Genomic DNA, 19,738 nt, shown 5'->3' with positions numbered 1-19,738 from the left:
CTCCACTATCTTTTCTTCCCTTGTAAATATATAAGAGAGTGGTTATGGACTTCTTGTTCTCCTTTGCCAAATTAATATTCGTCTGGCCCAATAAAGGCCCAATGTTGTGTTTTGTCAAACCCAATCTAACAAGTGGAAAGATTGTCCTCGTTTTGGTCAGAACATAGGATGCATCATTCCTTCAAAAGTTCCCCTCAGTGAGTCTTACAACGATGCTCTTCATCCTGACAACATCTACACTTTCAAACAGTGGTTAGCTAATAATAATAATACAAGGAAGCTTGGATTCGTGATTGATCTCACCAATACAACTCGTTACTATCACCCTAGCAGAGAGTTAATCCAGGAGGGCATCGAGCATGTTAAGATCCCTTGCTCTGGCCGTGATGCTGTGCCAGATACTTCCTCTGTCAACACCTTTGTCAGTCAGGTTTATCAGTTCGAGAAACACAACCGCTCAAATAAGTATGTTCTCGTTCATTGCACACACGGGCATAATCGCACAGGTTTCATGATTGTTCATTACCTTATGCGCTCTAGGCCGATGATGACCGTTACACGGGCGTTGAAAACCTTTTCCGATGCCCGCCCGCCCGGTATCTACAAACCAGATTACATTGACGCTCTCTACACTTTTTATCAAGAAGTGAAGCCTGGGAGTTATATTTGCCCACCCACTCCTGAATGGAAGAGGCTTGATCTCCACGATGATGACATTTTAGGGGATGACATACCCTCAGACCAGGAGGTAGAGTACCAGAAATTCTGTTATGAGATGCTTAACATCGATTCAGCATTTTACCAACAAAAAAAAAACATCGATTCAACAAGTGGAGGATTATATAAGTACTTCCCTGGCTCGCACCCTGTATCCTTAGGCTGGGAAAAGCTGCGACTCTTGAGGCAGCGGTACTATTACGCGACATGGAAGGCAGATGGAACGCGGTATATGATGCTCTTGACTAAAGAAGGGTGTTATCTGATCAACAGGAAGTTTAGATTTAGAAAGGTAAATATGCGGTTCCCTCGTAGTGATTATCACGAAGTGCATCATAAAACGTTGCTTGATGGAGAGATGGTTGTGGATACACTTCCCGATGGACGCCAGGTGAGGAGGTACCTCGTGTATGACTTGGTAGCAATCAACGGGGAGTCAGTAATAAATCAGCCTTTCTCCGAAAGATGGAATATAATCGAAAGACATGTGATCAAACCCCGTAATGATGAGAGGAAGTTGACAAATCATGGGTACAGATACGAGCTGGAGCCTTTTGGTGTACGGATTAAGGTTTTTTGTCTACTCTCTGCTCTGGATAAGGTTTTCAAGGAGTTGATTCCCTCGCTTTCGCATGAAGCGGACGGCATAATATTCCAAGGTTGGGACGATCCTTATATATACGGAGCCAAAGGTTATCTACTGAAGTGGAAGTATCCAGAAAAGAATTCGGTGGACTTTCTGGTTGAGATGACCAAGGATGGGCACCCAAGGCTCTTCTTGCATGATTGTGGGAGGAAGAAGCTTATGGAAGGCTATTCGGTTGAGTTTAGCGGTGATTGTTGGAAGAACCCGGCCAGTTATTGTAGAGTGTTCATGGGATAAGGAGAAGAAAGTATGGCTTGGCATGCGGATCAGAGTTGACAAAGATACACCAAATGACACCAAAACCGCTTTTAGTGTGAAAAAAAGCATAAATGACAACATCACGGAGGAGGTTTTGCTGGACGAGATCAGAGAGATTATCCGTCTTCCAATGTACGTCGCGGCAAGCATGCAAACCGCAAAGCCTTGTGAATGCTATTGGTAGAGTTCCCATGTTTGAGGTATAGCAGAACGATTCAGATTTAGAAATTTGTATCCTTGCATTAACATCTTTTACTCTTTACTTTTGTAAATACCCTCCTTTGCTCATTATTTCAGGAATAAAAGAAACACTTTTTTTTTTGTTGTTGTTGTTGGGAAAGTATTGTAGATATAAACTACCTGGATTGATGGATTTGGTTATTGACTAAAACAAAACAAAACAAATTGATTTAGCTATACTATAACGTATGAGAGAAGTAAAACCTGTTAACCAATGTACCCCAAAACCATGCATTATTAAATTAGTTCTACGATTGTAAAAGCAACACCAAGGATATAGTATCTCTACTTGCGGCGTGCGACCTGACTATCGTTTCGTATGCGGTCAGCGTACATTGGGAGACGGATGATCTCTTTTATCTCCTGAAGCAACACCTCCTCAGTGATGTTATCATTTATACTCTTTATCACCTATTTTGTTTTCACAACACAAGTAAACAACATCACATTTTTTGCTGAGAAATAATCATATAGGGAGTCCATTTGACAAAAGCGATACATTAAATTTAACCCATTCAACTGACCTTCCGAGCAGTGTTGATATCATTTGGTGTCGTTTTGTCAACTCTGATCCGCATGCTAACCCAAACTTTTTTATCCTTATCCCATGAACACTCTACAATCTTCCCATTGTAACTTGACAAGTCCGAATCATCTCTAAACTCAACCACGTATCCTTCCATAAGCTTTTTCTTCCCTCTTTCATGCAAGAAGAGGAAACCACGCCCCTCTTCCTCACCCATCTCGAACAGAAAGTCTACTGAGTTCATTTCTGCATACTTCCACTTCAATAGACCTTTATGAGTTCGTGGAACATAAGGATCGTCCCAACCCTAATACTCCATAAAACCAAATGCAAGTCAAGCTCAAGTAATGCAATCTTCCTACTTTCTCCAAGAAAAAGATAATACTAATCTCATGAAATTGTATCCGTCTGCATCCCAAGAACAAATATCTACTCAGACCTAGAATATAAACATCCCTTGTTTACCTGAAATATCAGACCATCTGCTTCATGCGAAAGCGATGGAATGGTAGTCTTCAAAAGCTTCTCAACAGTAGAAAGTAACCAAAAACCCTTCATCCGTACCTGGGCAACAACAATAATTTTACCAACAATTTATACAAAGGAGAAGGAAAATATGGAGTGGGACAGAGAATGCAACTCACCGCAAAAGGCTCAAGGTCATATCTGTAGCAATGACTTCTAAGCTTCTCAGCTCCACGAGGTCCGATCACCTCACGCACAAACATGTTCCATCTCTCACAAAAAGTCCGCTGGTACATGTTTAAATCAACTGTAAGTTATCTTTAGTATCTATAATACGTGACAATGGTTGATACTAAGTAAAAACGACAGAGGCATATTGGAAAACAACCTCGGACATAGTCTCGGTTAGATAAATACTGAATGCTAAGTTCACGTGATAATGAACTCATTCCAAGGAAAATAATAATAAGGGAACGACAGTTCCAACCTCTACGACTGATTCGCCGTTGATTGCTACCATATCATATACGAGGTACCTCCTCCTCGCTTGTTCACCTGTCGGGGTATCTATGACCATCTCTCCATCAAGCAAAGTGTAGTGATGCACTTTATCAGACATCCCCTACCACCGAAAACCAAATATGTCAGGGATTTCACAGGTTTTAGATATCGACACAGAAGGCCTAAAAGCAATGACAGAAAACTACTCACTCCATTTGAGTGCTTACAGGGAAAACGCATCTGTACCCTCCGAAACTTAAAGCTCCTATCTATCAGGTAGCACCCATCTATAGTTAAGAGCATCATATAACGTGTTCCATCTGCCTTCCATGTTGCATAATAATATCGCTGCCTCAAAAGTTGTAAACTCTCCCTGTGTATGCAAAAACCGTAAGATTTAACTACATTGAGAAACTACGACTAATGAACCTCTGAAATTCAGAACATAAACTTGCTAAATCCTCTTTGTATGCAATACCAAAAGTAGAGAAGAGAGTCATACCTGTCTAAAGATACAGGGTGCGAACCTGGGAACTGCATACATCCTCTTCCCTGGATCAGAGAAGTTTTAATCCATTATATGATTAAAGATCACATTAGAATACTCACTGAAGCTTTCTATTATTGCATTAGTCTCAACAAACATTTAGCATGAATTATAACGAAGTATACACACATGAAACAACATTAGGCTAAACATTATAATATTCCATAAGAGAGTATATAGAGAGAAAAACTAAGAATAACAAATAAGCAGTTCAAACTCATACCCCGGTATTCATCATAAGCATCTTATAACAGAATTGCCGGTAAGCTTCCTCCTGATAATGGGGTATTTCATCACCCAAAATGTCATCATTCGACATCTTCACATTCTCCTGATTGATTTCCTGAAACAATGAAACAGTAAAGAAAGACAAGATCAGCAACAGACCCATTAGATAACTCAAGCAATATGAGATCGACACTTTATAGCTATGAAAGACTCAACTGCACCCATCAATATGCACACAAAGATAATCTTAAGAACAGTTTATCTTTTTTAGACGATACCGTTATTTTCCAGGATCAAGAAGTAAATAAATGACCTAGAAACAATAGTAATGAAGCTGCAATAAGATTCTGAGATCTGTTTTAACAAGTGCAAGAGCTTAACAATGCATGCAGGATATTCCTTCTAACGGATATTTCTGTAAATGAGTGTTAAACTCAAGATCTTAATAAACAATAACCACTCGTTTGCACCACGCTTACTTGAACAGGGTCAGGCGGAGTATCATCATCATCATCATCTTGAACAGCTTCACCATTAAGATCAAGCTCGGTAGACCTCTTCCATTCAGGAGTTGGTGGGCAAGTAACACTCTCAGGCTTTATTTCGTGATAAAAAGTGTATAAAGCATCAATATAATCCGCTTTATAAATCCCAGGTGGGCGGGCATCAGAAAACATTTTCAATGCCTGTCAAAGGCCACACAGATGTAAGAACCTCAAATTCTAAACAGGATCAATACAACTAATGCACAAGTACAAATGTGAAAGAAAGAATTGAACCTGTGTAACGTTCATCGTAGGCGTAGAGCGCATAAGATAATGAACAATCATAAACCCTGTCCGATTATGCCCATGAGTACAGTGGACGAGGATATATTTCTTTGTGTGTTTTTGATTAAGGATGAAATGAATAACCTGAAGACAGTATCCTCAAATGAGCTACCAACAGTAGATAAGTTTGGGCATCAATTCAAACTCGATAATATACTTTAAGTGAATTGACTTTTCTTTTTGTCAGTCAAGAAGATAACTGAACTTAGGAAACAAGTACCTCGTTGACGAAGTTGTTTACAGAAACGTTATCTGGCACAGCATCACGACCCCTGCAGGCAATCTACAACAAGAAAAAGAAGATAAAGCAATCAACTAATTATGCTGGTGCAGATGATACAAACAACAAAAACAAAATGTATTCAACTACTCACCTTAACATGCTTGATGCCATCCTTCTTTAATTCTAATGTAGGATAGTAACGAGTAGTATTAGTTAGATCAATCACTAGACCAAGCTGAAAAATAAAAACCCCCATTACTTTAGAGAGTTGCATAGCAAAGAAACAAAAGATTGATACATGTTAAAGGGAAAAGAAACAAAAACAAAATCAAAAACATACCTTTCGTCCATTAATTCTCTGGTTACGGACCACTTGTTTAAAAGAGTATCTTTTGCCAGGAGGAACATGTTCGTTGTAAGATTCACTAAGAGGAACCTTTGAAGGAATAATGCATCCTAAATCTAGACCAAAACCAGGACAATCTAGCCAACCTGTATTGCAAAAAAAAAAGCATACTTTTATGAAACCAATGAACCTAGTATTAACGTTCGAGTTAGTAACAGAAGCTGTAACAATGAAAACCTTGAGGGATCTTGGTTTGGTCATAGACTCTAGTATCTCTGTTGTGATAAGACTGATCACGGAAGACAGGCTGAGAGTTTCGGGTTGGCCTGTCAAATCTCATTCGTTTCTTTCGTTCTTCACGCTCCTATGATCACACCAAAAGATAACAACGTAATCTATTAGAAATAGAGAGTCTAATGTTAGTGTGGCTGTGATAATAAATGGATTTGGGTATCTGTAAAGTACCCGTCTTGCGATCTCAACTGCAGATTCAATTCGATCTTCATGACGTCTCTTAAAGGGTTCATCGTCTTCTTCGGGTTGGGGTGAAGCATTTAGGTCCATCGCAGCTATCATTCAAATGTCAATCGCAAAAACAAAAATCCCAATTGCAAAGAAATGGATACAATTTTGTTTTATCCGAGGAAATTCTAGGCAGTAGGAGAATCAGGAATGAATGAGCGAAACGAAATCAGAACTAAAAACTTTATCGAAACCTAGGAAGAGGCGATGATGATGGGCTAAGGAGATTATAAGAGATTAAGCAAAGTCGTGCCCTTTTATTTATTTATATATATATATATATAGAAAATACTCTTTGTGCTTATTTGGGCTTTTCGTGTCGGAATATTGCTCAACCCGGACTGTCAAAGCATGACCCGATTGATTCTCCATATGCCTCGGAAGTGGCAAAAATACGATAGGATCCGTCGAGTTGCTCTATCAGATGAAAGATTTTTAAGTTCATCGTCAAGCATGAACATGACTTAGTGGAGATCCTGGAGAAAGGAGTCCATACCTTTGACGAATGGGCTTTGGCGATTTTTCTCCAGTTCATTCCTTTTGTGGCAAGTGATGGAAGTGGCGTTTGATCCAGACAAACCGCTAAGTAGGGATTTTGTTAGGGTCAAAGTCCGGTTTGATGTCTCAAAACCTTTGAGAAGATCGAAGGTAATCTATTTGAAAAACAGTTCTGACTGGGTTTTCTATCCCTCCCAAAAGGATCCAGATTATTTCTGAAACTAATCCCTTATTTGGTGTGCTCAGAGAGGATCAAGTCGGAATCAATATTGCGAATGGAAGACTCAGAACTGCATCGGATGTGTTGGAGAGTATGAGACAGTATTTGCTTATTGCAAACTGAGAAGAAAGGAGACTGTGAGAAGATAAAGTTAAGAAGTCGGTTGCAGAAGTGGAGAAGGACCCTATAGCACAAAAAAAAAAACAATTCTGCCACTAGAACCCCTTTCAATCATTTCTCGGGATTTTAACAAAGACAAGGGGAGTGTATTCGATTATGATTCCACATCGTCCTCTACAAAATCTGCTCCAGCTCATGACACAGGATTAAAACTCATGGACTCAACTATCAGAGAAGAGGAAAAAAGAAGTTGTTCACAGGGGAACCTCTATTCCTCTCATGTCATTGGGGATGCGTTATCTCAAGCTTTAATACCTCATTTTAAGTTTGATTCAACGGCTGAATAGAGGTGGTTTCTCTGAAGCTACTTCTTCCGGGATCAAACCTATAAAGAAAAGTCAAAGGAGGAGACCTTACATTAGTAAACGTACTCCAAAGTAAGTGTTCCTCTATTGCTGAAGCTACTAAATCAGTGGGTCTGAATGAAGGTCAAGTTGAGAAAAGGAAAGCTGACAAGGAAATTGTGTATATTTCTAAAGCAGCAAAGAAGAACAATTTCCTGAGATTTTGTTTCTGATGGAACCTAAAAATTGTCGAAATGTGCTAGTAGATTTGCAAGGGTGGCTTGGTTATGATAGAGTTTACACAGTGGAGCCTGAAGGGTTGAGTGGTGGACTGACTCTGTTTTGGAAGAGCAGTGTTCAAGGTGGTTTTAACTTTTGTAAATAATAACATACTTGACCTGCAGATCCAGTTTGAAGATGCTAAGTTTTTTTGTGTCTTGTATATATGGGCATCCGGCTGGCTAGTTTAGATCAGAAGTTTGGGAAAGACTGAGTAGGATTGGATCACAGAGGAAGAGTAGTTGGTGCATGCTAGGAGACTTAATGAGATTCTCCATAATGGAGAAAAATTGGGTGGCCCTAGAAGAAGCAACAGTTCCTTCCAACCTTTTGTAGATATTGAAAGCTTGTGGAATGGCTGAGCTAAGTAGCCATGGGAATAGTTTTACGTGGGGAGGCATGAGAGGTCAGTCTTGGATTCAATGCAAGCTTGACAGATGTTTTGGCAACAAAGATTGGTACAAGCAGTTTCCAGTTTCAAATCAATCCTTTCTAGAGAAAAGAGGATCTGACCATAGACCGGTTTTTGTAAGTCTTCTGAGACTCTTACAGAGGTCAGTTTAGATTCGACAGAAGGTTTTTGGCAAAGGCTGGAGTGAAAGAAGCTGTTAGTCTGGCTTGGAATCAACGAGTTTCTAATAGAGGAAGGAAGACATCAGAGAGATTGAGGTTTTGTAGGAAAGCACTGAGTAGATGGAAAAAGCAGAACAATGCCAATGCTCTGGATAAAATAAATCAGATTCAGATTGCCTTAGAATCAGAGCAATCAGCTCATCCTCCTTGTGGACATCAAGTTATGAGGTTAAAAAGGGAGTTGATAGTCGCTTACAAAGAAGAACAGACCTACTGGAGTCAAAAAAGCAGAGACAAATGGATGAAGGATGGAGATAAATATACTAAATTTTTTCATGCTTAAGCTGATAGGTCTAGAAAAAGGCTGGATAGATTGCTCGATGTGAATGGAAATGAACAGAGATCAGAAGCTGCAAAAGGAGAGGTGGCTGTAGCCTATTTCAGAGAATTGTTTTCTTCTACAAACCAAGATAACTTCCTAGATATTTTTTCTGGCTTTACCCCGAGTGTCTCTCCTGCGATACATGATGATCTAACTAGAAGGGTAAAGAAAGAGGAGATAAAGGAAGCTGTTTTCTCCATCAAGCCAGAAAAAGCCCCTGGGGCATATGGAATGACGGGGCTGTTTTTTCAGAGTTACTGGGACATCATTGGAGAGCAAGTCACTTTGGAGATAGAAAATTTCTTTCTCACAGGAAATTTCCCTTCAGAAAGGAACTACATATGTTTAATCCCAAAGATAGTAGACCCAGTGAGGATGTCAGATCTGAGACCTATTAGTTTGTGCTCGGTTCTTTACAAAATCATTTCCAAGATTTTGGTTAAAAGGATTCAGACGTATCTTCCAGAGTTAGTGCCTGTCACTCAAACTGCTTTTGTGCCAGAAAGGTATGAAAAGCCACAGAATCAGAAAGTATGAAAAGAGTGGAATGGGCACAGAATCAGAATCAGAAAGTATGAAAAGCCACAGAATCAGAAAGCACTGAGTAGATGTCTAAAGCGTATGACAGACTGGAATGGGCTTACCTTGAAGCTCTACTTCAAGCTATGGGTTTTCATTCTAAATGGATTGAGTGATAATGAAATGTGTCAAATCAGTAACTTACACGGTTTTGATCAATGATCAAGAGGATGGAATGATTACTCCTCAAAGATGTATCAGACAAGGAGATCCTTTGATCATGAAGACTTTTGGTGTTGGCTACACAGCAAGTCAGGCACTCACTCTGTTAAGACTGGTTATACTCTCGCTTATAATTTTCACAAAGCTGATCTCATAGAAGAAGCATCTATGCAACCTTCTTTGAATGGTCTTAAAGTGCAAATTTGGTCTGTTCAAACAGCCCCAAAAATCCGGACTTTTCTTTGGAAGGCTCTGAGTGGAGCATTAGCAGTTGCAGATTGGCTAACAAGTAGAGGAATGAATGTGGATGAAAGATGTTCCCTGTGTGGACTGGATGGAGAATCTATTAACCATGTCCTTTTCTTTTGTTCGGTAGCAAGACAGGTTTGGCTTTATCTGACTTCCCTAATCCCAAGAATGGCGGGGAGAAGTGCCTTTGCATATTCGCCAGGCTTGGCCTTGGATCATGTGGATTCTATGGAAGAATAGAAACAAATATGCTATTGAGGGCAAACAGTTTTTAGCTTTGGAAACTATGGTCAAAATCAAAGCAGACACATCCCAGTGGTTTTTGGCTAATCAGATTGAAGTTGTAAAAAGATTCAGAAGACAAATATGCTACTGAAGGCTCTACTTATGTAACCACTCTTGTGTAATCTTTTTACACATTCAGAAGGAAAAAAAAAAAAAAAAGTGGATTGAAGTTGTAGTAATATCTACTTCTCTGTAACGAGATGTCCTGTTTTTGACCTTACACACATGTTTTAACGAAAAATAAGTCTTCACATCATCCGTTGTCACTTACAAGAGACCCTCTTCATTCCTTTGATTTGGCAGGCTTCACATATATAGTCCTGCCACCAACAATGAGTTTCCCATCCAACTTCATCGCCTCTGATGCTGCTTCGGGTGTGGTAAACTCCAGAAACCCGTCCCCCCTACTCTTTCCCGTTGGATCTCTTCTAATCTTACAATAAGAAACTTCTCCGCAGTGCTGGAACATTTCTCTCAAACCAGCTTCATGTAAGTCATACTTGAAGTTTCTTACATAGCAGATTGTTCTTTTCTCCATTCCTTGCCTGATCTCTTCTCGCCGATCTTTAACCCAATAACGGACATGCCACACTCTACCCTCAAAATTGAAACCATTCAAATGAGTGATTGCCGCCGTTGCACCCTCTACATCCTTAAACTTGATAAATGCACCATCTGTTCGGATTATTGATACATTCTCCACATGTCTATGAGCACTAAACACCATTCTCAATTGATCCTCAGTTGTGGTACTGGAAATATTCCCAACATATACTTTTCTGCATCACAGCCAAGAATATAAGCACAGATTAAAGACAAACAGATCCACAACAACCCTGACCTTATCATTCATTCATGTATTAAAAGCTGGATTCATATTACACTATCTATCAAGTAGTCCAAAAGCATTATAAAACAATACTTACAACTGAGATGTGTTGCTTTGCAATGGCAAAGGCAAAACAAAAACATATAAGCACGTTATAAAACAAAAACATACATCACAACTGTTTAACTTGCTGGTAAACCAGCAACTGTTTAAAAAAAAAGAGTCATACACGAATGATGCATTCATAATACTTACATTTGAGACATAGGGGGTCCTTGCCGAGGCAAATTACTCGGATGATCTGGGAACCTGCCAAAACGGAAATGGTGATTTTATCAAAACCAGATTAACAACAACAACCCATGGCATCATTACATCACAACATCTATCAAGTAGTCCAAAACCTAACATGACTGACAAGTGAGATGTCGTGCTTTGCAATGGCAAAGGCAGAGGGCCTTGGGATCCAGTTCTACAAAATGTTATCAAACAAAAAAAGATTAGCTAACAGAGGTACAATATATCTTATCAATCCAGCCTCACATAAGCACAGAATAAATGATGATTTTATCAAAACCAGATTGACAACAACCATGACATTACATATTACACTATGAAGTAGCCCAAAAGCATGATTACCTAACAATACAATACTTACAATTGAGAGTCCAGTTCTAGAGAATGTTATCAAACAAAAACCGATTATCTAACATTACATGCATCATTCTAATGTTACAGCAGCATTCCTAATACTTACATTTGAGACATAGGGGGTCCTTGCCGAGGCAAATTACTCTGATGATCTGGGAACCTGCAAAAACGGAAATGGTGATTTTATTAAAACTAGATTCACAACAACCCATGAGGCCATGACATATCATTCATTCATGCATTAAAAACGGGCATTCATATTACAATTAAAACATCTTTCAAGTAGTCCAAAAGCATGATCTTACAATTGATACGTGGGGTAGCTTTGTAGTGGCACAGAAGCTTGTAATCCAGTTACAATTCTACACAATGTTATCCAAGAGAAACAGATTAGATAACAATATTACATGGATCATTCTATCATCAAATTTCCTTGTTTTCTTCCTATCTAATGAAAAGAGGAAGTAAGAATTAAGAAGGGTTTGCAAAACCTACAAAGGCGTCGCCGTCGTCATCATCTGATTACTAACCACTCTCGCAGGGATTTCCTGTGAAAACAAGAAGAGGTAGCAAGGTAAAGACAAAGAAGAAGAGGTAAGGGGTAAAGAAATGATAAAGAAAGAAGAAGACGAAACATGCCTCCTCGGGAAAAGACTCTAACGACATGTGTATCTCTCCAAGGCCGAGGGGGAGTTCACTCAGAGCTCTACTTACAGCTTTAGCTGCAACGCAATGGAGGAGAAGGCGATAAATTCAGAAATTGTCCTCAGTTAACCGAAAGCATAAACTTGGACACACATCAACGCACCTTCGTCTTTGTATCCGTACATCAAAGTAGCTCGGCGAAGCGAGTTGTTCATGGCATCTCGGTGAAGCGTAACAGACGCTAAAGATGTAGTTCGCCCCCTATCAAAGAAGTCGAACAAGGCCGATTCCGAGATGTGGCTACCGAAGCCCCATACATAGACCGGAGTCTGTTCCTCCACCATTCTTGTGCTCGTGATCTTTGGTAAAGGGAAGATGAAGAGAAGAATTGTAAAGGAAGGTGTTTGTTCTTTGGACGAAGAGGGAATGCGAAGAAGAACAAAATTGGAAGAGATAGAGAAGTCATGGCTCTTTGAATAAGGTTTATATACATAGAGGGAGGATTGAATCAAGAATCAAGAATCAAGATTCAAGAAAAAGAAATCTCTGTTGCTAACGGTTGCTAAAGATCGAAAGAACTGTGTATTTCGTCTTCAGACACAGAGAAGAGAAGAGGGTTTTTTTGGAGATTTAGGGATTTCACAAGCGAGTGTGAGAGAGATCGATTGATACGAGGTCGGGCTATAAAGGGTTTTTTAAAGAATCTTATTATTTTTGTCTATATATATTTATTTTGGAAAACCAGTTTACGTGAAAAGTCCACTAGACTATTTGGATTAAGGCTTTGGGTAGCGACTTCAAGGATGCGGGTTCGACACCCTTCGTGATAGATTTGATGAGTATTTTTTTATTTTCCACCAATTTTTTTTTTTTTTTCGGCTTCGAGCCATCAAATTTTACAGGCATTTAAATCATACAGTGGTCCCTCATACAGTATATGGCTATGATTCAATCATTTTTCCAAATTGCCTTAAACAAACATAAAGCATATTTATTAGTCTTAAGTCTTAACAAACAAATAATACTAAAAATCCCAGATTATTTAAACACTTTTTTTTTTAGTTATAACCCTTGAAATCAATGTGGGAAACGCATCATCGTGTTCGTCTATGATTTTTTTTGTTTTTTTTTTTAATTACCAGCAAGGTTAACGGGCGAGTCTAACCAAATTTCTTATATATGAAATAATATATACTTAAAATGAGAAATATGAACAGTGTGTTTCGACATAATAAACACGTCAACGTTTCTACAAAAACTTGTATGTAGAAAACTTTCTGGAATTTGGAAAAGAATTTAAAATTTTATTTGTAATTTTTTTGTTATATATTATGTTTAATTCGTCTGTTGTACTCTTTGTTTTGCCGCCGTGTTCTTAGATAATAACCCTCGAGTCTCGTAAAATCGACTTCTCTAATCCATCGTCTCAAACGTCAAACCTTAACATTCCTCTTTTTTTTTTTTTTTTTTTCCCACTAAACACTCCATTAGATTAAAGGTTTACAAGCTTCCTTTGAAAAGGAGCCAAATACACCAATAAGCTTACACAGGAGGACAAGATAAACTACAAACAACGATCTTAAATCGTACATAAAACAAGCTTTAAAGCTTGACTTGAAACCATAAAAGTGACAAGAGACATAAAGAGGACACCAAGTCCTAAAGGTAAAGAGTTGCCACACAAAGTGAGACCACTCATGGTGAAGGATGACCGGCCACTGCCTCATAGTCAGCCATCTTGATAACCATTGCCGCAGACGTTGCAAAGGAACGAACGCGGTGTTTGGATTCCGTGCATGCGCCAAAGGTCCCTGAAAAGGGTGGTCACACGCTGGACAAGACGAGAGTCTTGGAAACCAAGAACCTGAAAGGATACATTCAATCTTAAAAATATTATGACCTGCCAAGGCCACATACTTTTTAATGTAGCTTCTCCAAATCCGATACAAGTAATTAGAGTGACTACTACTCCCTGATTGCCCCAGAGGTATGAGAACCTCCAAAACCCGGTACAGGCAAAGGCAAAGAGGACGGACAGAACATCCCGTGAAAGCGCGGCAACACACTTCTTCTTCTGCTGGGAAGGACCGTCTGTAACTAAGAGCCAAAGACGCCCCCACGAGAAGGGAAGTATCCAGTCGTTCGTCGATCCTAGAAGCATGAAAAACCAGAGAGGGAAGTTGTCCAACCCTTTTGGATCTCGTGGACTTCCGATTGTATATGAACAACATAACTGATTGCACCAACTTATCTCGGTTATAGGTAACCGGAGTGTCATAACCAATGACAGAGAAGTCTCGATTTGCATATCTAGTCCACCGTGTGCATAAGCGAGAAGGATATAGCAAAACCGGAATGTTCATAGTGGTACCAAACAGGGGATAACACACAGAAGCTGTAAACTGAGAGAAGAGAGGAAACCTAGAGATGAGCATATTTCTAGTCGACAGTGAGGACACTTTGTCGTCCCTTGTTGCATCTGCGAGGAATTGATCAATTGGCGATGGTGGGCGGATCACCTTCCCCCTCTCTAACATCATTTTTCCTTTGTCGATCCCCCAATGTCGTCTCTGATTGGTGCCGGTGTTTGCCCTCACTGCCTGACGGAGTGGATCCAGGACGTGGTTTCCTCAATTTCACAGAAATCGGATTTGTGCTTTGACACTTAGGGGAGTTTGAAAATCGCAGATGTAATAATTTTCTTGAAGCTGCTCCTTGGTTTTCCAGAAGCCCACCAGATTGGGCCTTATCTTTAGCTTTTTGGTCTTTCTTTTTGTTTTTGTTCTCCTTCTTTTTGCCTAGGCCCTTTGATCGGCCTGTTCCAGCAGAAGGGAGAGGAGGTCGACTGCTATTCCCCTCGTCGAAATTTGTGGGATCCGACAAAGGTATCGTCCCCGGATCACCCTTCTCCTCCCCGTTAGTTTGAACTTCACCTCCTAACAGATCCTCCTCTTCTATTTCGATATTTGTAGGATCCCAATCGGATGCCACTGCCTCTCTAAAGGCATCTGCATCTTCCTCTGTCCATTCCAAATCTACTTTATCTAAATCATCATAGTTCTTGTCCCACTCCATGGCATCCCTATCCACCTCCTGAAGAAACTCGTCAGTTTCTGTGGGGACTGGTTCAACTATGACAGACGAGTGGTGAGAATTTGTAGTTTGAGGCTCCCGAGTAATAACTTCTAGGGGGTCTGTGATAAAGCACGGGTCCTCTATTCGGATAAGGTTGGTAAACCTATCCTCCAGAGGAGTTCCTTGTCGTTCAGCTTCTTCCTCCTCCACAGTCTGCTGATACCAGTTTTTGTTGATCTTAACGATCAGATCTTGGTGTATACCCGTTGATAATTTATACCCTGGGGATTGAGAGTGGAGCTGGGAAGGAGCCCCCAAATCAAAAGGTAAGCTTTTCCTTGCCGATGGAGGATTAACCCCATTGGTTTTTGCTGAATCACCCTTCTCAACATCTATAATCTCTGATTTCTTCTGCAGACTAAGACGGAAAGGTCTCTCTCGAACATGGTCAGGTGACTGAATAACCTGCTTAGCTCGGAATTTCGCGACTTGTGGGTCGGAGATAGTCGCTTGTGAATCTGATTGGCTAGGGTTCGTCTCGGGGGATCTAGTATTACTCCGAGAATTGGCACGGTCATGGTGAGGCGTCGTAGCTGTATCCTTCCTCACCACCTCGCCTCTGCGGGGTTCTATCCCAAAGGTATCCTCATATCTCCTCTTTCTACGGCCTCTCTCACCGTTAGGATCATACCCGCTCCCCTCTACTGTTTTTTTAGGTAGTTGGAACCGATATTGTGTGGTGCCCCTATGCTGACGGCCAGACATAGGCTCCGCTCTGAATCTACTCTCCATTTGCATCGGGGTCTCCTTGCGGGGAAGTCTCGCTGACATCTCCCGTCGCTGTGAAGGGGGGCGATAAGGCCCATTTTTTACCTTTTCAAGCCTATTCCACACATCCCTTCGTCCTTGTTCAGGTTTTTTCTTCCCCTCAGCCTTCTCACGACGGTATGTTTCTGATATATTGTCATTGGGGTTGTCGTTTACCAAATCTGGTCTCCACCAAGAGGGGTGGGATCTACTGCCTCGAGCATTAGACTGGGACGTTTCTCCAGCAGTTTTGAAACCACCATTTGTAGACTGACGGCATTCTGCAGATCTTTCCTGTTGATTGACGCTATTTTCATTGTGATGTAGGGTAGTAGCTTTCAAGGGGCAAGAATCCTCCTCATGGCATATCCGGTGACAAAGCTTACACCATCTATAAAGCTTCTCATAGACCATGGAAACCCACACAACATCCCCAGTTGGAAGTTGCGTTTTTTTCCGGAATCTCAACGGTTCATCCACTCTGACAGTGACCTGGATTCGTCCCATTGGAGCATCCACTGCCCTACAGATTCCAAATGAGTCCCCAAAATTTCTTAGAGAGGTCTCCAACCAGTATAGGTTGGGAATGCCTTCAGTTTGAATCCAAAAAGTCATGGTGTTTGGGAAGGTATCATCGATGTGAGGTTCCCATCTCTCAAGGGAGAAGGACCACTCGTTGAAGTGGCAAGGTCGTTTATTCAACACTTTTTGTAAGTCTCTTTCAGATTCAAAATCAAACAGAAATCTTGATTTTCCAAGAGAAATACCTCGAACGTGTCCTGCAACATTCCAGATGTTTTGTTTAGGCAGGAGGGCCACCATAGCAGAGATGCTTCTTCCACCTTGGTGGAACATGCGACCAACAAGGCTTCTTTTGTATCTTGCGATAAGGGTTGAGTTGTCCACCTCAGGTAGTATGACAATGTCATCCTCTTCCTCCACGTCTCGCCCATGGCGGAAAGTAACAGGTTGTACTTGAGAAGCCATCAATGCCTGATATAATTCTTAGCGAAAAGCTAGACAGGGAAGGTAAATATGTTCCTTCTCCCGAAATATAGTAGTTATAAGGCTCAGCCTGAATAGGATAGTCTTCCAGGAAAATAATGAATGTAACAAAGAAACTCCCTTATGTTTTGTACTGGCTTTGACTCTTTTAACAGGGGGAAGAACACAGGTAAAAATTCGCTGATGGAGACATCAGGAAAACAATCAAAGATTTAATTAGAAGAGAGGCGATACCAAGTGAAAAGAGAACTACTAGGTAAACTTGAAAATAGGATTAGATTGGTGAGTATGTGCAAAAAGGGGACCAGCTCTTCTTATCACACCGAAGCCTCACTCGGTCGGAACCTAGAAAGCAAAGGAAAAAGAAGGAAAGTTTCTTGTTTTAGATAAAACAGAGTTGGTGAGATCTATTTTTTTGAAAAGGATAGCTGCTTTTAGAAGTCTCGAGACATGTGCCTGGGAGAGAAACCAAAGTCACGAGTTGTGACTTCTCGTCCATCCTAACATTCGTCTTATAAACCTAAAATTCTATAAAATCACATGTGTCAAACATTTTTGTCAACAATATGGAATCGGTCGATTTTGCCGGAAAGCTAATAATAACAAAAAGACTAGGCATACTACTTCGGGCACTGTGAAGTAGAAAACTAGGCATATTATTTTTTATTTTTCTTCATATTGCTAAGTCTGACGAAAACGTTGCTTGTTTTAATTTTTTCCTTCTGATGTTATATAATTTAATCAAACTTTTGTTAGCCAATTACAGAGAAAATCTTAAGATAACGGCGAGATTACACAGCATTACACACACAGGGAGGGAGATCTCTCACTATCGACCACTATTCAATCTTGTTTCTTTAAGTGTGTACTTTTTATTTATCTGTTTCGTCCGTTCGACCACTATTCAATTTTATCGTACAGTCTATATGTAAAGAAAATGCTAACTATTCCGGTTTTAATTAACCAGCCAAATCTTCACGGATTAAAACGTTAATATATTTTCTTCACAAATAATAATAAATTGTGTTTCAATCTTTTGGTGGAAGATATATTTTTAGTCAATACTACTAGCTAACACGTACGATCTTTTATTGCTCTGCACGTTTGGATAAAATGGCAGTTGTTTTTTTTTCTTTTTCATTTTTGTTCAAAAAAATGGCAGTTGTTTACCCAACATACAATGCCACCGCTGTATCACACTGAAAGCCGTGCCAGCATTGATGAGTATCATAAGCGGTTAAAAGAAAAATACTCCAATTCATTAAAATAATGTTAATAAAAAAAATTCACTTAAAAAAACAAATTAACAAATGATATATAATAATTCTAAAACATTTTTTTCCATTTTATCCACAAAATAGTTAACCAAGTTTTAAAAATAAAGTTACAATTTATATTTACTATTTGCAAATTGAAAATGAATTGGATAAAAAACAATAAGAAAAAACAAAGTAAATAAGATAAGAAAAAAAAAACATGAACTATTTAACCGAAACTGTAAAACAATTTGGGAAAAAAAACTTTCAAAAAAGGTTTTATCCCTCTAAACTATAATAATTAAAAAAATAATGAAAGATGTAATGAGACTAGTAGAGGCAACAAAGCAAATCTCTTAATTTTACACTAATTATTAAATAACTATTGTTTTTTACCTTTTCTTAATTAATTAACTATTAGAAGTCTATGTTTGGATCCTACAAACCCAAATTTTGCTTCTCCGAATAGCATAAAGTTTTATCATTAATTATAAGTTGTAAACCTATATTTAATATTAAAATAATCCAACTAATAAATATATGTCCTTTAATAATTTTTCAAATTGGATGCCACAAGCCAGTGCTTCTTTTTCTCTCACTATGGCACGGCTCTGATCACACTGACTACGTCGGGTACGACAAATACAAGCCAGAGAGAACCATGTTTGTTGAAAGGAATTTTAAATGCAACTGGTGCAGTAATTAGAAGTTGAAAACGCATTAAAACACCGTCTCAAATTACAATGATACAGTAGTATCAACATGGTTTGCGAAAAAAAAAGCTAGAGGATATGGTTTAGTAATAGGAATTTCGTAAAGGACTTTCCTAACAGTCCTCTTCTCCAAGCTAAGATGCCATGTGGAACCAAGTTCACCTTGCGGTGTGAAAACAATATCACCGTCATGAATGCCCAACACGGAGGCGGAAGTTTTCATATAATCGTTAGAGTAACTTTGTGTCCAAGGTAAATGAAAAACTTTCGACGACCATTCCTCCTTGTTCTCCAAGATGCAAAACTCAACTGTGCTGTCCATTTTGACACGAGATATAAAAGCTAACTTCCCTTGAAAGTCTATTAGCCTGGACACCCAGCGGAGATGATCATTGGGTTTCACAAGACTGAATACTTCAGTGTTGAGGTCAAAACTCACAACATGCTTAGTGAAAGTAAGATGGTGACGACTTGGGGTCCATGAGTAAGCTTTAAAGTATAAAACGCCATTTATGCATATACCACCATGGCATGCATACGTAACGGGATAAAGATGAGGAGGCATGCCTTGTATCTTTCTCCACATGTTACCATCTTGTCCCACCGTCAAAACCCAAAACTGCAGATACGTACTTGGGCGTGCATTTCGGTATCCCCATATGCACAATACTTTGAACTGATCAAATATTGGGTCGTATCCTAAAATCAGTAACTCTGTCAAGTTGTCTCTTTCCACCAACATTAGGTTTTGAGGTAAGCTTAGGGTTTGTCTCGTGGCTGGGTTACATATAAAAAGTTGATTATGTCCAATAGCGCACAACATCAAACCTCGGACCGGAGGAGACGTGAAAGATACATCAACTCCTCCACGGAATATCATATCATGTCGGGTTGGGGCTATAGCACAAGTCGATCGATGAGGCGCTGAGAAGAAAACAAGCGTGTTAGTTTTAAAGTTGTGGAAAAAAAAAAAGAGACGTGACCGACTCGAGGAACAAGACAAGCATGAGTCGACAA

The 19,738-nt window shown here is 39.6% G+C and overlaps 4 protein-coding genes, 1 long non-coding RNA gene and 1 pseudogene across 13 annotated transcripts; 2 read left to right on the top strand and 4 right to left on the bottom strand.

Annotated features, from left to right (window-relative positions):
- Nucleotides 1-94: 94 nt before the first annotated feature.
- On the top strand, nt 95-1,940 carry LOC104709997 (uncharacterized; annotated as a pseudogene).
- A 29-nt stretch (nt 1,941-1,969) lies between these two features.
- Nucleotides 1,970-9,683, bottom strand: LOC104708977 (uncharacterized). Of its 6 annotated transcripts, none has more exons than XR_015563748.1 (17): nt 9,190-9,490; nt 7,203-7,272; nt 5,993-6,096; nt 5,765-5,891; nt 5,522-5,673; nt 5,333-5,416; nt 5,179-5,241; nt 4,908-5,042; nt 4,608-4,814; nt 4,124-4,243; nt 3,856-3,905; nt 3,581-3,726; nt 3,340-3,474; nt 3,032-3,139; nt 2,853-2,951; nt 2,386-2,694; nt 1,970-2,272 (listed from the first exon to the last, which is right to left on the bottom strand). XR_015563748.1 is itself a non-coding variant. In XM_087461462.1 (17 exons), the coding sequence occupies exons 3-17, from the start codon at nt 6,089-6,091 to the stop codon at nt 2,147-2,149; spliced, it is 1,977 nt and encodes a 658-aa protein (XP_087317588.1). In that variant the 5' UTR covers nt 6,092-6,096; nt 7,203-7,272; nt 9,190-9,505; the 3' UTR covers nt 1,970-2,146. The 6 variants fall into 6 exon arrangements, 3 of the variants coding, with proteins under 3 accessions (XP_087317588.1, XP_010423939.1, XP_019084604.1); XM_087461462.1 differs by having other exon boundaries at nt 3,564-3,726; nt 9,190-9,505; XR_015563747.1 differs by lacking the exon at nt 7,203-7,272 and having other exon boundaries at nt 9,190-9,515.
- On the top strand, nt 6,317-9,996 carry LOC104708978 (uncharacterized). Its single transcript, XR_754897.2, has 3 exons — nt 6,317-6,697; nt 6,794-8,996; nt 9,060-9,996. It is a non-coding gene; the product is annotated as an uncharacterized LOC104708978 (long non-coding RNA).
- Nucleotides 9,823-12,535, bottom strand: LOC104708976 (polyadenylate-binding protein, cytoplasmic and nuclear). 4 transcript variants are annotated; one of them, XM_010425632.3, is made up of 8 exons: nt 12,029-12,535; nt 11,860-11,942; nt 11,716-11,768; nt 11,526-11,582; nt 11,327-11,380; nt 10,979-11,041; nt 10,825-10,878; nt 9,823-10,519 (listed from the first exon to the last, which is right to left on the bottom strand). In XM_010425632.3, exons 1-8 carry the CDS (start codon nt 12,207-12,209, stop codon nt 10,024-10,026), a joined length of 1,041 nt encoding a protein of 346 aa, XP_010423934.2. In that variant the 5' UTR covers nt 12,210-12,535; the 3' UTR covers nt 9,823-10,023. The 4 variants fall into 4 exon arrangements, with proteins under 4 accessions (XP_010423934.2, XP_087317589.1, XP_010423935.2 ...); XM_087461463.1 differs by having other exon boundaries at nt 10,974-11,041; nt 12,029-12,532; XM_010425633.3 differs by having other exon boundaries at nt 10,988-11,041; nt 12,029-12,532.
- Nucleotides 12,536-13,357: 822 nt separating this feature from the next.
- Nucleotides 13,358-16,885, bottom strand: LOC147940600 (uncharacterized). Its single transcript, XM_087463244.1, has one exon. It carries the CDS (start codon nt 16,732-16,734, stop codon nt 14,359-14,361), a length of 2,376 nt encoding a protein of 791 aa, XP_087319370.1. The 5' UTR covers nt 16,735-16,885; the 3' UTR covers nt 13,358-14,358.
- A 1,861-nt stretch (nt 16,886-18,746) lies between these two features.
- On the bottom strand, nt 18,747-19,601 carry LOC147940599 (putative F-box protein At4g38870). The gene has a single exon (XM_087461358.1). The coding sequence runs from the start codon at nt 19,599-19,601 to the stop codon at nt 18,747-18,749; it is 855 nt and encodes a 284-aa protein (XP_087317484.1).
- Nucleotides 19,602-19,738: the final 137 nt, after the last annotated feature.

The sequence above is a fragment of the Camelina sativa genome, chromosome 8 (assembly GCF_030686135.1).
Source record: "Camelina sativa cultivar CO46 ecotype springtype chromosome 8, ASM3068613v1".
Taxonomy (NCBI): domain Eukaryota; kingdom Viridiplantae; phylum Streptophyta; class Magnoliopsida; order Brassicales; family Brassicaceae; genus Camelina; species Camelina sativa.
This window is presented reverse-complemented; position numbering and strand designations above follow the sequence as displayed.

Coding starts and splice junctions, on each gene's coding strand:
- LOC104708977 (XM_019229059.2), bottom strand. CDS start 6,103: ATGATAGCTGCGATGGACCTAAATGCTTCACCCCAACCCGAAGAAGAC. Junction 3,906..4,123: donor TGCTTATGATGAATACCGGG/GTATGAGTTTGA, acceptor TCTCTGATCCAG/GGAAGAGGATGTATGCAGTT. Junction 3,475..3,563: donor CCTGTAAGCACTCAAATGGA/GTGAGTAGTTTT, acceptor TTTCGGTGGTAG/GGGATGTCTGATAAAGTGCA.
- LOC104708976 (XM_010425632.3), bottom strand. CDS start 12,209: ATGGTGGAGGAACAGACTCCGGTCTATGTATGGGGCTTCGGTAGCCAC. Junction 11,583..11,715: donor ATGACGACGGCGACGCCTTT/GTAGGTTTTGCA, acceptor AACATTGTGTAG/AATTGTAACTGGATTACAAG. Junction 11,042..11,326: donor GGACCCCCTATGTCTCAAAT/GTAAGTATTAGG, acceptor AACATTTTGTAG/AACTGGATCCCAAGGCCCTC.
- LOC147940599 (XM_087461358.1), bottom strand. CDS start 19,601: ATGATATTCCGTGGAGGAGTTGATGTATCTTTCACGTCTCCTCCGGTC.
- LOC147940600 (XM_087463244.1), bottom strand. CDS start 16,734: ATGGCTTCTCAAGTACAACCTGTTACTTTCCGCCATGGGCGAGACGTG.